The sequence below is a fragment of the Peromyscus californicus genome, unplaced genomic scaffold (genome assembly GCF_007827085.1).
Source record: "Peromyscus californicus insignis strain IS unplaced genomic scaffold, ASM782708v3 Scaffold_12__1_contigs__length_115047231, whole genome shotgun sequence".
Lineage (NCBI taxonomy): Eukaryota > Metazoa > Chordata > Mammalia > Rodentia > Cricetidae > Peromyscus > Peromyscus californicus.
The window spans coordinates 5,037,452-5,054,327 of NW_026294413.1; the positions used below are offsets into that span (position 1 = coordinate 5,037,452).

General features: G+C 41.1%; 1 protein-coding gene across 1 annotated transcript in view; it reads right to left on the bottom strand.

Moving 5' to 3' along the window:
* Window positions 1–3,279: 3,279 nt before the first annotated feature.
* The window catches only part of Hs6st3 (heparan sulfate 6-O-sulfotransferase 3), a 436,747-nt gene continuing 423,150 nt past the window's right edge, over window positions 3,280–16,876 (bottom strand). The window contains exon 2 of the mRNA XM_052732464.1: window positions 3,280–10,291. Within this exon, the coding sequence (XP_052588424.1) occupies window positions 9,583–10,291 (709 nt within the window). The 3' untranslated portion in view covers window positions 3,280–9,582. The remainder of the gene's footprint in view (window positions 10,292–16,876) is intronic.

Sequence of the window (16,876 nt, forward strand, 5' to 3'; positions counted from 1 at the left end):
TTGTTTTTCAAACAGGGTTTCTTTGTGTAGCCCTGGTTATCCCAAAACTTGTTTTGTATACTAGGTTGACCATGAATTCACAGAGATCCCCCTGCTTCTAATTCCTTAGGGCTGGGATTAAAGGCATGTGCCAACATGCCTGGCTACAAGCCCACTACTGTAAATCCAGTCAAAAAATGACTCCTGAGAAGTGGGCCCTAGAGGAAACTTACTACTATTGTTCAGCTAAATTGAAACAGCACCAAACTGCCTTTTCAATAATTATGTTTATACCTATAGATGAATGCCATTTTCTGTCTTCGTCAGAGAAGTGCCTCTTTGTAATGAACAGCAATGACTGTAGGAACACATGACTTTTCAAGTTTCTGGGAAGTGATTGGGTGTTCAGCCCTAAACAATGTATTTATTTCACCTTCGCTAATTCTATAAAAGGGATGGAAAAGTAGCTAAGATCTAGAAGATAGGGAAAAGGGCTAGGAAATGCTATTTTGGGGGGCATGACACAGCTGTTGAGGTCATGTTCTCACAGGAACTCTGGTGGCCTGTACTGGGCCTCAGCAATCAGGTATGTACCAGTAAGGGCATTGTGAGGCTGAACTTCTGGCTACTGGGTGACTCTGGAAGAGGAGCAGCCATTGTCTTTGGTTGTAGGTTCACTAGCAGGTCCACAGTGTACCAACCGGAAGTACTAAGTCCCTGATTATACATATGGCTCTTACTAAATTCAGTGGGTCATAAAACAAGTAAAAAGTCACAAATGTGGAAAGGGGACTTATCAGGAGGGGAAAGAGGCTTGATATGGAGGAGATAAGATAATGGGGTGTTGCTGTGGGATAATGCTTTTGTACACTGGTTTAATAAAAAGCTTATTGGCCAGTAGCCAGGCAGGAAGTATAGGCAGGATAAACAGACAAGGAGAATTCTGGGAAGAGGAATGCTGAGTCAAGAGATGCCAGCCTGCCGTCCTGGGAGCAGCACGTAATGACTCACAGGTAAAGCCACGGAACACGTGGCGACATATAGATTAACAAAAATGGGCTGAGTTTAAGTGTAAGAGCTAGTCAGTGGTAAGACTGAGCTAATGGCTGAGCAGTTTTAATTAATATACACCTCTGTGTGTTTACTTAGGGGACACGAGTGGGAAAGATTTGTCCTGACCGCAGGCCACGCAGGACACAGAAAAACTTCCAGCTACAGGGTATGAGAATATCCAGAACACATTACATACATGCATGAAATTGTCAAAGCACATACTTAATGAAAAATAATGAATAGAAAATTCCAGAAATAAACACTTCATTAGATTTAAATTGTATGCCCTTCCCAGCAGTGTGTTGAGGTCTTGCTCCCGTTTCGTCTTTCCTGGGATATGAATCATCGCGTAAGTGTATCCATGCCATGACCACTATCTTCCCATTAGTCACTTGGCTGTGTTAGTTACAGTTCTCATTGCTCTGACAAAAGTAGAAACTTAAAGGAGGAAGGATTTGTTTTGGCCGATGACTTGAAGGCACAGTTCATCCTGGCAGGAAAAGCATGGGCTCTGGTGTGGCTCTTACCTGTGTAAAGAGGCTTGAGCACATCTGGGTGGACCAAGGGGAAGAGAAAGCATGTTCGGCAGGTACTCAGCTGCCTTTCTCCTTTTCCACTTTTTGTACAGCCCGGGACCCAAGCCCATGAGATGTTGATACTCACATTTCAGATGGATCTTGTCTTAGTTAATCCTCTGCAGAAGCATCTCACAGATATGTCCAGAGATGTGCCTCTTGGCTTTTGGCATTCTTGCTCAGTCAGGTTGACATCATATTAGGCATCTCAGTTATCAGACCCACTATATTTGTATCTTGGTGCTGGGCTCAAATAACTCTTATTTTACCTAATAATGGACACAAAGATCAAGTAGTGGTCCTGACAATTTTGAAATGTCAAAGAAAAGATGTATAATGCTTCATTTAAGTGAAAAAAAATGAACTGGGTGTTGTCATGTACTCCTGTAAATCCTAGTACTCAAGAGGTCAAGGCAGGAAGATTGCCTAGAGTTCAATACTAGCCTAGGATATATAACAAGATCCTATCTCAAAAAATATGAAAAATTCAAGGTGAAATTTGGTCACTGAGATCTACAGTAAGAATAAGGTATATGTGTAATTATCATCTACTTGGAATCTCCAGTCATAACTGCTAGGATAAGGGGTATGTGGTGGGAAACTAATGTATTTCTAAGATAAATAAAGGACATAAACCTTAGAGTCTAGGTTTTTCTCTTAGATTAGGTTTCCCTGAAAATTTGCAAAAGCCGTGTGTGTGTGTGTGTGTGTGTGTGTGTGTGTGTGTGTGTGTGTGTGTGTGTGAGAGAGAGAGAGAGAGAGAGAGAGGGGGGGGACCTATGAGTATGCATGTGTCTGTGTGTACATCTCTATGTCTGTGTATGTGTGCTAGTCAGTGTATGATTCTGTGTCCAGAGGGCATGAAATTATGTGTGTTTAATTTCCACTGTTTTCTGGAACAGATCTTGTGGCTCTTTCAGCTGTTAGAAAGCCAAGTTTCCCTTCTGCATGATTCCCACTAGAGGGGATTTGGTCAAAGGACATTTCTCACCCATAAGCAAGGCAAGAATCTACAGTTTTATTTCCATGACAGAAAAAGACAATGACAGTTGTGTTACTCGAGGGTTTTGTAAATGAGGGAAATTTTGCTACCCTGGAATTTCAGTCCTTGTCACATTATAGGAACTAGTTATTTTGAGTCTTAGCCACATCACAGATTGAATGAGTGAAGAGACCCTCCTTAGCCTCTATTTTTTATTTTTCCTCTGCTCTGGCTTCCTCCTTTCCTTTCCTTCCCTTTCTCTTTGATGGGCTCCTCGGGTCCTTTTCTACCACCCTTGATTCCCTCTCTCCAGTTGTTTCTCTAATCTTCACCTCATATCCCCCCCTCACCAGGAGGTATCCCATATTTTTGTGGCCAATTCAATTTTAAGGTACTAAAGGCAGGTGGAGAGTGAGAGATGTAGAGAAGCACAGAATTAGAAGTTGATGTGTTTGAGAGCCTGTGAAAAGTCCCTGACCCCCCCAGAATCTAAATGGTTCCAGTCCTCACATTCCTTGTCTTTTGTGGCTTTTACGATTTCAAATTCAATAACCACATTTGTGTCCATAGCGTGAATTTCTTGAATTTGACTAAACTGATCCTGTGGATTTGATTCCATAAATGCCTTGAAGTATTCAAATAATTTTTTCCATTTTGTATCAAAGTCTGACAAAAACACCAGAAAAATAATTATTCTTGACATCACAACAGTTTAATATGTTAACTTATTCATTAAATTTTGTGCTTCACATCAATGGGAATCTCAGTTCTACAAACTATTATTTTTTAAATAGCAATAAAGGTTGGTAATGTCACAATATAGTCTCCTAATAACCAAGTTCATACATACTGCACAGAAACAAAAGAAGAAACACCTCCTAGAAGAAATAATTTGCATCTATTGAATAACTATCTTACATCTAGAATGGGGCACCAGATAAAGATTTAGATTTTTCTAACATTGATTTGATACACTAAAAATAGAAGAAGAACAAAATGCAAGCAAAACCCAGAAAGTACTTCTGGAAGAAAACTCTTGGTCATATGATTCAAACAAAGAATGACAAGGAGATGGAAGGTGTGGGATCACGGCTAAGTCACACAAAACTGCTTGTCAGGACATTGTTTTCCCAGCAAGAGCTGAGGACTTTTAGTCCTGATCTCTGGCCTTTCCCACAGTGAGGCAGAACATAGATCTCATAGAGTCACCCTCAGTTTGCTGAAGGTAAACAGCTGCAGTCTGTCCTGTGGATATTGAAGAAGACAGGCTCCAGAAACACCTTCATGTCAGTGTCTGCAAATTCAGCATTCCAGTGTTCCATCAGGGACCCCCAGTCCTTGCCGAGAAGTGCAGAGGCGTGCGAGCATTCTAGAGTTCACAACAGGCCAGGAATCAGGGCTCTCAGCACTGCTGCAGAGAGGTCAATTCTGACAACAGACGGTGAAGATGGGTCCACGGCCATTGGTCAATTCTGACGACAGACGGTGAAGATGGGTCCACGGCCATTGGTCAATTCTGACGACAGACTGTGAAGATGGGTCCACGGCCATTGGTCAATTCTGACGACAGACTGTGAAGATGGGTCCACGGCTATTGGTCAATTCTGACGACAGACTGTGAAGATGGGTCCACGGCTATTGGTCAATTCTGACGACAGACGGTGAAGATGGGTCCACGGCTATTGTATCCCAGAGGTGACAAAACTCATAATTCCCCTGCTTGCCTAGGAGGGCTCACTGAGTTTCAGAGAATTCACTCAGATGTGTCCTGGTGAATATGGTGAGGACGGAGCTGACACTGGCTAGTGTCCAGTAGAGACAGAACAGGATAAGAAGGGAAGTCAGAAGTGTTGAGAGAAAGAACAGCTGCATTATCCCCAGAAGTCATGAACTGGGCAGCGTTGGTCACCTAAGCCAGCCCACCACCCAGCCTGGAGGCTTTCAGATGAAGTTCTGGTGACCAGCAGACACACAATAACAACCATGGAAAAGGAAAACCTAAAACCACAGCTGTGATCACATCCGAGTGTTCTTGCCTGTGTGAAAAACAGCTCTCTGTTTAGTCCAACTCTTCCTCTCTAGTCAGCCTTCAGACCCCAGGTCTACCTGAGGCTCTAATTCTGCTTGTGGGTGTGTCCCATCTTGTGCTTTTCTAAGTGGCTAGAAGAATTAAGTCACATGTTTCTGGGCTACCTTTTATCCTAAGGACAAAAGCTATGTCTTCACCATTTTTCTGTATTCCACTATTGACTGGCACATATTTTAACCATCTGTCTCTGGGTGGTCTGTCCTTCTGGGCCCTACTTTCTTCTAGAGCTGCCCTACTGTCTGTAGTCCTCTGTGTCTTGTGTGACCCCATTTTGACCCTCTTCTCAGCCACATGACATGTCTGGTAAGGAATCAGATGGATTGGGTGAAGTTGTTTATTTATTACAGCTTAAAGCATTTCATCCTCCAGCAATGGGCAAAAGAATACCAAATAAAATATGAAATAACTGTAACGATATGCTGCTGATAAAATACCAGTGACGTGGGGAAAAAGTAGAGAGAGGGAGGCATTTTATGAGCAGAGGTCCTATTGATCAACCCTTAAGCTTTCCTAACAGGCAGCTACTGATTCTGAATTTCTTGAATGTTGTGTGTCCCATTGGAGTTGTAAGCTTATCCCCTCAGTCTCCGTGTTGGATAGATAGTTTGAGGGTGGAATAGGGCCGACATCCAGCTGCAGGTATCTGAGTGTCCCCCCTGAATTCCTGTGTTTTTCTCTGACTCCCTTGTACCACTCTTTTCCTGAGCCATTTCGTTCAAGGAAGAGGCCTCTTCACTGGGGGCAGAATTGAGAGTCTACTGGACCTGTCCATGGCATTTTCTAGGTCACTGTAGCATATTTTTGGTCCAGTTTTATGCTGTAGTTTGATTCTCTGGTTGTAGCCATGGAACAACAAGTTGAAGGAAGACAGAAATCAATAAAGATTTAGATTTCCCATTCTTGCAACTCCCAGTCCCAATACTGATGCCAAACAGAATATAGTGGTAGGAAAAGCTCCAAGGCCGAAAGACCATAGGCTCTGAGCAACTTCCTTGCAAATGAATGAGAACTGGTGTGTATGTGTGTGTGTGTGTGTGGGGGGGTCTTCCAACACCTCTGAATCTTCATTCCAAATGATCAAATGTAAAAGAATGGAAATGCCTGTCAGTGCATAAGAATGTAAGGCAGGCCAAGTGAGATACTACACAAAATGTTGTGAAAAGCATTAAATGCTGACAGAGTGAATTTTAATCTCATCATTTGTAAAACTGATGAGAAAATAAACGATACTGAAAAGGACTTGGCATTTTTTCCATTTCCTTTTGTTTGGGGGACTGGTAATTTTCTATCAGTATTAATTTTCCACCATTTCTTTAACAATCGAGCTCCCCCCCCCCACTTATCAAGACACCCAGCACTGAGAAATAAGACATTTTCTTGACTTCTCTGCAACTAGATGTGGCTGATGTCTTGACTCCAGCCAATGGTACGTGACTGCGAGCAGTACCTGTGATTCCTTGTGCTTCCACTCCACTCTCTCGAGTGAAAATTAGGTGGCTGTGGTTAGAGCAGACACCTTGGGCCAGGAGGTAGATGCTATGTCTTAGAATGAAGAAGCAATAAGAGAGGATTAGTCTCCTCTCCATCCAGACTTTTAAAACTATTATGTTAATGGTCTGATCAAATGAAGATCTTTAGTTCAAATTGTTGATTAGGTTTTTGATAAAGAAACACATCTTTATATTTTTTAGTAACATAATTTTTCTTAAGTGTTGTCAACATTGATTGGTGAAGTTATTAATTGTTTTCCCCAGTATCAAGAATAGGCTTCTAGGAAGCTGGAAGGAGACAAAAAAGTATCTGTCTTAGTCCATATCAAAATATGAACAAAATGTGTGTGACACATCACATACACACACACACACACACACACACACACACACACACACACACACACACACACACACACCCATATGTACTCCAGTCCACTGTCTTCTCCTGCAATTGCCAAGAGAAGGGAGAAAACACCTGCCTGGGAATTGGAGAAGCACACAAGGAGTGGAATTATCTAGGGATTGTTTTTCCTGTCTATGTAGTTGGAGTTAACATGGTTTGAGACCTTAAGGCTGATGAGTTCCTATGCATCCTTAGCTTCCTGTGTCTGCCACTGGCATCTCTTCCTGCAGCATCACCCAGCATGGAGCTGTGCAGTCAATTTTCAGAGAATGCACTATATCCCACCTCTCCATTTCTATCAAGCAGGACCCCGGGGATATGACAACTGTGATGCTTCCGAATGGAACTCTATGAGTGAGAGAGCCCATGCTAGTCTTTCCAATTCACTTAGCACTGGCCTGGGGCCAACACAGAGATGGTTTCTCCTTCTCACATCATTCTGTTGTCTGCTTCCAAGTGGAGGGAGGGTCACACATCCTACACTCAGCCTTGAGGTGGCGGAAAGCCTTTTGATACAAACTCTAAGATTCCAGAGGAATAATGTGGTGGTAGCAGGGGCTGCTTCCAGGATTCCTTGCTAAAAATGTAAAGTGAGTTTAAAAGAATCAATTAGATGCTTTCTAGTCTGTTTTGATTTTCCATTTGAAAAAACACTGAGGGGGTGTGTGTGTGTGTGTGTGTGTGTGTGTGTGTGTGTGTGTGTGTGTGTGTTGCATGTATGTATGTGTGTATCAGAGTTGATGGCAGAGGCACAGTTTTCAGGTTTCCATTTTTGGCAGAACATTAGATCTCAATGACTGAATGTGTTCTTTTCATCCCTCTGCCGTTCGCCCTTTCCCTACCTCCTCTGGAGCAAATCATCATAAAGCGATACATGGATATTTTGAGAGGCTTCATCTGTACAAATGAAAAAGCCATAATTAATTGTCCCACTTTAAATTTACTTTTGTGTGTGACTCAAAAATTATGGTTGCTAAAGAAGTCTTCCATCTCTCAGCTCACCAGTGAGATAAGGATGAGGGGGGAACTCACCCTAGGGGAGAAGGACTCAGGATTACTGCAAGTGTAGACCTATCACTTTATGCCACCTCTGTGGATCAGGAGCAAATACTTCAGTGTAAGAACATCTGGCTTCTTCTATGATTGGCAGGAATATTTACCCTACATAGGAAGCACTACATGAATATAGATCTTGTGCTTTGTGGCCAGCTAGGTCCACCTTACAATCTTTAAGGAAGGCTCATCCCATCTGTGGGCTTCATCTTCTCAGCTATATAATGAGGACTAGCAATATCCACCTTGTTATGCTGGATATATTGAAGGTGTAGCATGGGGCTTCTCTTAGAACATGCATGACGCAAGAAGGCCATCCAATGATATCATTTCATTCAGTACACTAGACGCCAAGCACAGTAAGAGAAACATCAAAGCTACTTCTCCATTGGAATCTACAAAAGATGCTAGGCTCCCTTGCATCAGTCCCTCCATAAACATTGGGAGATGATGGCCGTTCAACCCCAGAGAGAACATTCTGAAGGCTGAGAAGTGGCTTGTGTAAAGCTGGCTTAAACATCAAACACATAGGATATCAGTGAAATAGGTCTTCCACTCTGATTTCTGGGTCTCAAGCCTTTGGCCTTTAGCTGCTTGAAAGAATTGATCTTACAAACATGTTGTAAAACTTTCTACTCACTCTGCTCCTCCACTGAATGTGAGGCAAAGGCTTTCTACTCCCTCCTTCCTATCCCTTTCCAGAAGTGTCTGTTGTTGTGGCTTGGGAAGGGTAAAACCAAGGAACCTAGGGCAATGCAGCATATTTTTGGTCCAGTTTTATGCTGTAGTTTGATTCTCTGGTTGTAGCCATGGAACAGGCAATGATTGTGTGGGAAGACAGCGGTTTAAGCACCCTGTAAATGTCAGATGCAGCGTCCTTCTGAACTGATAACACTGTCTCACGGATGCCATGCTGCAGCTCCTGGCCCCACTCATATATTGACTTGGGATGTATTGTGTGTCCTCATTGGTTCAGCTCCTGTACTTTAACTCAAGATTTTTGAAAACATCTTTTCTTCTGTGATAGCAGAATTTCAAACCTGGCTGAGAAGGTGTCTGCCCCACAAAGGCAAGAGTCTGACATTTTTTTAATGTAACAACTAAGGTTCTAAAGCTGGCTTAGAAATGGAGGTTTTCTTCTGCTTTCTTTGCTCTCATTCTCCTAATTTTTAAAAATTTATTCTTTACTTGGAGGATTAACACTGATAAAGTACAATCTCCTTAGTCATTACTAAATAAGTGTGTTCCCCAAAATGTCCCATCAGTGTTCATTTCTCAGGGTCATAACCAACCCTACCTTGTGTTCACTCCCTATCCCCTAAAAGATCAAGTGGACCTGTGGCTTAGGGCTCTGATGTCAGAGTTTGTAGGCTAAGAGTCTCTAGTTATGGTCAGTATTATGGTAATCTTGTTTAAAACCATCTGCAGAGACAAACCATGTTATTCATGATTTAAACCTCATTTGAACAGTTCCCAAATTCAACACAGAGTGAGAAGGGTCATCTAAGGGCAGAAGGGTCTTTCTCTCTTTCTCTAAACAGACCAATGGTCTATTGGGTGCACTGTGATGAATTCAGCAGAGCATACAAGCCATGGTTTTGGTTTTCCTGGGTACTTCTGTGGGCCTCAGGCTCCCTACTTGACCCACTGTGAGTGTCAAAGATACTATATACTGTCTCCTTTCTGAGGCCTCTCTTCTGACCCCCTAAAGTGGTCTGTTCAATACATTTCCACCCCACTTATATCAGTGATCAGAAAATGTCTAGAAAAGGAAAAAAGAAAACAAGATGGAAAATTTCCAGTTGAATTGAAGACGAAGAGGAAGCAGACATTTGAATTAAGTCACACACAGCCAGAGATCCTCAGCCTGACCCAGCTTCCTTCTTCAGTGTAATCCAACAGCAGGACAAGGTGCCTGCTCATCTCCCGGTCATGAAAAAGGAGCAGGCGGAGGGTCACCATCTCACCACCTGGCTGTTGTAATCCTCCGTGACAGTCCCCTCTGTGGCCCCATCCTCTTTGGGCCATCGATGTGCTCTGTGTTCTCGCTGCAGCCTCCGCTCCTCACGCCTCTTTTGGCGGTCCCTCTGGTGCTCTAGCTGTTTGGTGTGGTGGTACCGTTGCTGGAAGAGATCTTTTGCATATTCATAAAGCTGCATGTCCAGGAAGTTCAATTCCTCGATGTGCTGACGGGCTCCCTCATTGATGTCCACATTGGAAGCCCGTGTGATGTTAAACTGTGTGAAAGGGGAGATGAACTTCAGGTTGAATGTCCTCTCAAAGAGAAACTGTGTCTTCCTCTGGAACTCCGTGAGCCCGAAGAAGGCCATGTTCTTCAGGTTGCTCTTAGCACTTTGCAACAGGATGGTATTGCGCTCACTCTCATTCATGAAAGTCAAGTTGTAGCAGCCCACCAGGCTGAGGTCAGCCAGCATGCGCACCTGCCGGTTGTTGGCCAAGTTGTAGCTGCAATCCATGAACTCCCGCAAGCTGACCCCAGACCAGTCATCCCCTGGGTAGCAAGTAGGCAGCTCATCTGGGGTGGGGCTCCTTCCATCACACATGTGGAGAGAGGTTTTCCACGTGGCCCCTCTCTGAACATGTTTCCATTCACTCAGGTAACGTGACACGGGGTCCCGCAACATAGTGATGTAGTAGAAATTCCTGGAAGAGATTAAAAGCGGAGGTCAGTGGTTGGCAATACACTCTCATTCTGAATCTCTGGTGTCTGTAGCAATGCCAGGTGGACGGGCACTACTGCTAAATGCTCAAAGGAGACCATTAGCCTGAATTTGCACTGACAAAGTGTGTGTGCTTGTATTCCTATCCTGACTTCGGGGACCAAGTGTCAATGCTAAGTTTATGGAGACTTTTCTACCCCATGTGGATGGGGTGGAGAGGAGCAATGAATCATTCATTCACTCATTCATTCACTCAGCAGTTAGTCACTAATAAAGTACTGATGGCTTTAATATGTCACATTTAGTGTAAGCATAGAAGGTTTAAAAAAATACATCGCCCATCTGAAGTAGGAAAGGTTTACCCATTAGCTGTTTTATTTGAGGTTTAAACTTTTGTATTGTACATGGAACTGTTAGAGAAGGAACACAAAAAGCTCACTGGACCCAACATGGCAAGACCCAAACCCAACTCTTCATCTTCTCTCATGGCATCGCTATTCAGATTATAAAGTAAGGAGGGAAAAGGTGAACTGCCCACCAAGCCCTGTCTCTTGAAGTGCTTAAGAAGAGGCTGGATGTCCAACTGTCAGAAAAGACACCGCAGAAGAACAGAACACATGAGTCTTCAGAGCTCTTTTCTGTTTCTGAAACCCTACATTTCCCATTGCCTTTCCACAGTTTGATACCAAATCAGCCCCAGCCCAGGCCTTGCCTCATTGCTAGAGGCTTGCACTAGAAATGCAGGGCCAATCACATTAACTCAGAGTTTTCCTGGGGACACAGGTGTAGCTCTCATAATTCTCTTGGAAGAACCCGGGAACCCCTGTAAAATGCCTTGTATGCTGCCAAGTGGTCAGAAAGTGATCTGCCATGCCCCGAGGGGAAGGACTATTATGCAGTATGGCAACAAGCTTGGCACCCAGACAGAGAAGACAGTCATATGAACTTAATCTATCTTAGAATGTGCTCTTTGAAGAAGCCTGACAATAAAGTAAGCAGACATTTTGGCATGATACATGCACACATATGATAGGTGATATATAGATGATGATAGATGACAAATTAGATGATAGATAAATAAATAGATAGATAGATAGATAGATAGATAGATAGATAGATAGATAGATGTGATAGATACAAGACAGATGACAGATTCATAATGGATGTTATAAATAGGTGATTGGTAGATGATAACTAGTTGCATGACAGAAAACTAGATGTGACAGATATATGGTAGATAAATAGGTGATAAATAGATTACAGATAAATGATACATAAATAGATGATAGATAGATGAAAATAGATGGTAGATATTTAGGTAGTAGATAATCTGTTGAGTAATGACTTAGTGGCCACTGCATCATGTATATTTTGCCAATCTCTGAAATCAAGTAGCTGTAGATATTGTTTATTTAGAGATAAATGGCAAAGTATAACTCTATTTCAAATAAAGGCTATACCTTTGAAAATTGGAAAAAAAAATAGGAGAGGTTGGGAAATCACTCTGCCTCTCCTGTATTATCACAGTATTCTTCTCCACCTCTTGCTGCAGATGGAGGCCATCACATCAGGGCAAACTCTAAGATATGGTAAGATGCACTGTTACAAACTCAAAAGAAAAATGCCTTTGTTCGGGAATTCTATCATTGCTTGTGAAATGGTGAAGAGAGAAGAAGACAAAAACTAAGTTACATTTTATGTGTGTAAGAGCTCAGTGCCAAAGAAGATCATGGAAAGACACCCCATAGCAAGCCAAACTAATGGAAAATAGGAAATTAGCAATTCCCAAGGAAGAGAGCCCAGAAGTGCTTGGTAAGTATATAAGGAAAGGACAAAGTATGGGAGGCTGATGTTCAACTAACAGAAAATCTTACTTGCTCTCCTAGACCATTTACGCAAACTATTTTTCAAGATTGGGGACAAAATTTTCCTAGTTTTGTCTTGCATTTGTAATGACAATCTATTTTTATTAAAATAAACTTATTTAATTGCCTGAATGCCCCCTTTTTTTCATAGACTAACACTCAGGGTCTGCAGAGGTGAGTGTATACTAATTCTTCTTGTTTTTGTTTAGTATTCAACAAACTAAAAATTTGAGAAGACAAGAGATAGATTATACTTGTTATAAGTTACAGAACTTTAATTTAACCAGGTCTGCCTCACTTCAAGAGAACTCTTCCTCTGTCATCACATCATGACAAGAAACACTTCTCCTGGAAGAAGCATGCAACCCCATGCCTGTTCTACTTGGCCAAGGTGAATGAGATGGAAAACCTTTACATACTCAGTTACAACAATGAAAAATAGTTTGAAGATGAGTTGTTTTTATTCTGATTTTTAGAAATATTTGATGAAGAATTATCTTTTAAATTATATCTTTTCCTATATTCTGCTATTTTCAGTGCAGAACCTCACCAGTAGCTAAAGCAAATGGTTTTGGTATGTGCTAAAGAAACTTCGGAGAATGTAGCATGAATTCTGAGTCTTAATTTGTCCTTTTAATTCCAGAGGGAGAATTTCTTAAAATTGTCGTAGGTACTGGAGCCCAAACCCTTGCATTGCCCATCATCATTTTCCATAACACTGTTGTCTTTTCACATAATGGAAAGATAATACAACATTGGAAGAATGTGTCTTAAAAGGTCAGCAATGAATCAGGAGGTGTATAACATGACTTCCAGGCTCAGGAGTAGCCATTGCTGATCTCACATAGCCCACAGAGGACATAGATGAGTAATGCTGAGTGTTAGATAACCCCCGCTTTGTACTTAATGGGGGACTGCTTCACATTTCACTTCCACAGCAGAGACCGATCTTTATTCCACAAACAATTTCATAATAAATATTATGAATACAGTAATGATAAAGGTGTAACTCTGGGGATTATGTTTGCCAAACACGCCAGGGCAGTAGAATTTAAATTAGAAAGGTGTTCAACTGAGCCAAATTAGACCACAAGTGGAATATTATCAGCTTTCCTGTTAATTATATCAAGTAGAAGACATACAGAAGTATTTCAACAACAGCAAAATCCAGTGACAGTAAGATCTAGGTTCTGTTATATGTCTCAAATTTTATACATCCAGATTTTTAAAACGACAGAGTTGAGGGTGTATGGAGGTAAGAATCCCAAGGTTAGTCATATCAAGACCCAGGTTAATCTGCAGAATCAAGTGCTTTAATCTTACTTGGGAATACCAGGCATAGAATGTCTGGTAACTTTGCTTCACCAGATATCAAGTGACTACATGATCTTAAAGAAAATTTAAAATGATCTTGGATTCAAACTCAACGATTTAACTTCACATTGCATTTAATTTTGCCTAGTGATATTTATATAAGTCTCAGGTATCTCTGAGGTTTACTAGCCAAAGGAGTCAACTTGTAAGTAAATTTAAATCTGACACCAAGACCTAAATCTACAATACAGTTCCTGCACCTACAGCTCAGGGACCATTGGGGAAGAAGTGGCAGAAAGATTGCCACAGCCAGAGGAATAGAAAGTTTGTTGTGAGAACATGTCTACTCTAGAAATGTTAGAAAAGTTACATTCATGAAGTCTCACCAACAGGATGTCTAAACATGGCCTGAAGGAGGAAGACACTGATAGACAGATTAACTTGGAATGGGGAGTGTTCACAAGCTCTCATCCAAAGCCCTAGATGGAAGACTAAAGGAATGCTGAAAGCAACAGACCTCCCTAAGGAGGAACATGTCAATTGATTATCCAATACTAATGGTCAGTCCTGAAAACATAAATATAAGTAACATTACATGGTACTGTGTTATTGTTTGTTTTTGCTCTTTGGGGGACCCTGCCACGCAGTTCCCAAATAAGTCACACATGGAGGTTTATTCTTAATTATAAATGTCTGGCCTTACCTTGGCTTGTTGCTAGCCAGCTTTTCTTAACCAAATTTTCCCATCTAGCTTTTGCCTTTGGCCCTTTACCTTTCTTGATTTCTTTTTATCTTTCATTATTTCTCACTCCATTGCCGGTTGTGTAGCCGGGTGGCTGGTCCCTGATGCTCTCCTCTTTCTCTTGCTCCTCCTTCCTCTTTCTCTCAGATTTCTTCTTCTATTTATCCTCTCTGCCTGCCAGCCCTGCCTATCCTTTCTCCTGCCTTGCTATTGGCCGTTCAGTTCTTTATTAGACCATCAGGTGTTTTAGACAGGCACAGTAACACGGCTTCACAGAGTTAAACAAATGCAACATAAACAAAAATAACACACTTTAAAATAATATCCCACAACAGGACTGACCATATTGTATTATATAGTTAGACACATAACACACACACACACACACACACACACACACACACACACACACACACACACACACACATTCACACAGACTATACACACACCAATGACGAAATAAAAGGAACCATGAATTTGGAAGAGACCAAGGTAGGTATATAGGAGAGTTTAAAGGGTGAAAGGGGAGGGAAAATTATGTTATAATAAAATGATTTTTAGAAGTACAGGGAAAGGAGCTAGAAGAACATTGGCAATGATGACTACCAAGTTGTCCAGCTTGTGACTTTGGATGCCAGTAGCTAACAGAATTTGAGAAGTGGTATAGTCAGACATCACATGTTTACTTTACCTTTTTCTGTCCTATAATACAGCCAAAATACAAAATCAGGAAAATTGTAAAAGTAACATATAGCCTTGAAGGACATCCAACTAATGAAGATAAACATGAAATTAAAATTAAATTATTTTTTAATCATCACTAATTTTTCTCTTCTTTGATATGCTTCCCCCCCATACAAAGCTTAGTGGAGCTTTAGTGAAGCGATGCCTATGTCTGGGCCACAGATACACCCTATTTTACCTGCTGACAGAGCAAAGCTCTGCAGAAATTGTCTGCTCCTGCTGGAGTTTTGATCAGGAATGTTTTCCTTCCTCCAACACCCATGTGGCCACAGCCCAGTTCTCATCACAAGGTTACTGGAAGATGATGGAGCTTGTTCATAATGAGAGAAAGTTAAGCTTTATCTATCTATCTATCTATCTATCTATCTATCTATCTATCTATCTATCATCATCATCATCATCATCCTTTCTCTCTCTCTCAATTTGGCGATAAATTACTAATTCATTTTCCTCCTAACCAGACTTTCACAAATAACCCACCAAACATTATTTGAACCTTCTCTCCCTCACATAAGCACTGTGGCTAGGCATTGGGGTATCCCTGGGATTACAGATGTTGTTCCCATAGAGACTTTAGGCACCCAGTGATTTGGATAAAGTGAGAGAAATGCTGAAATTAAGGGGCAAATCTGCCAATCTCCTTGAACCAGAACAGTCCCTAAGACACACAACTTCATTTGTCTTGGCAACAGCATCCTTTCACAGATCTCCGCTTGACTGAAACTTGGGTGAATTCACTTAAGAAAGCCAAAAGTAAAGTGAAATCTTTAGAATTGTCATGCTTTGGCCCCAGGACAGTAATGACAAATTCATGTGTGCACAGAAAAATCAGGAAATGGATGCTGTTGTCAGTTCAGTAATTATTTTACTTGATCATAAGCATATGGTTTGGCATGGTTTATTGAGGTTCCAAGACAACAGAACACATACTTTTCAATGGTTCTCCTATTAAATAATTCTAAATACAACACAAGGGAGTTGCTTCCTCCTTTCACATTGAAAATATTTGCTCTTCCCTTTGCTCATCTTTACTGGCTTAAGTCAAGGCTTGTACCCCTTCCCTTGACTTCACTGCCTATATTATTTCTTGGCATTACATCATCACCTCTCATGCATAAATAAGTCTTAGTCATCTCTAAGACTTCAAGTGCCTTTCTGAATAATACGCATTGTACCTTATGTCTCACAGCAGCTGAAGGCAGTGTCCAGCTCACAGGAGATGTTCAGTAATTGATTGCTGGACAAAATACATGAACAACTGCATGAAATGCATGTATTTGAGTAACTAAGGTCATTGTTGCCTTTAGTAACTATGCCTTTCTTTTTTTATCACATAAAAATATTTTCATTATTGTTAAAGGCACAGATGTGTAAAGTGAGCAAAATGATGTAGATTTGATTTTGTTACTTGATGATGCAGAAGACAGTTAATACAGACAAAAGGCAAATTGTTGACTATTTCTCATACAACAGTTAATTAGTAACAATTTAATTTATTTTAATTAGTATTCAAATTAATGATTTTCTTCTCAACCGCTTCAAGACACTGTATTTTACATATCAGTTTATTGAATAATTTGTTCCTTCTTCAAATAGTCAGTGATTTAATTAATACACGCATATCAACAGTTTGCTGTGTATAAGGAACATTTCTAAAAAAATGTGGAGAAAATTCTTTTAAAATGCCCTCAAGTATTGGTGACTTAGCTGTGCTGGGGTGGAAAATGATATTAATTGGCAAGTTATAGATTTAAGGAGTAGACAAAAATATTTAAGGATATTCTCTGCACCTTGGAGATCACTAAAGTAGCTTGGCCAGGCCCTGGGGATCATGGTGTGGATTGATAAATGGGATACGAAGGGACAGTAGAGAGTAGAAGCTTGCCCAGAGTGTTGAAACCAA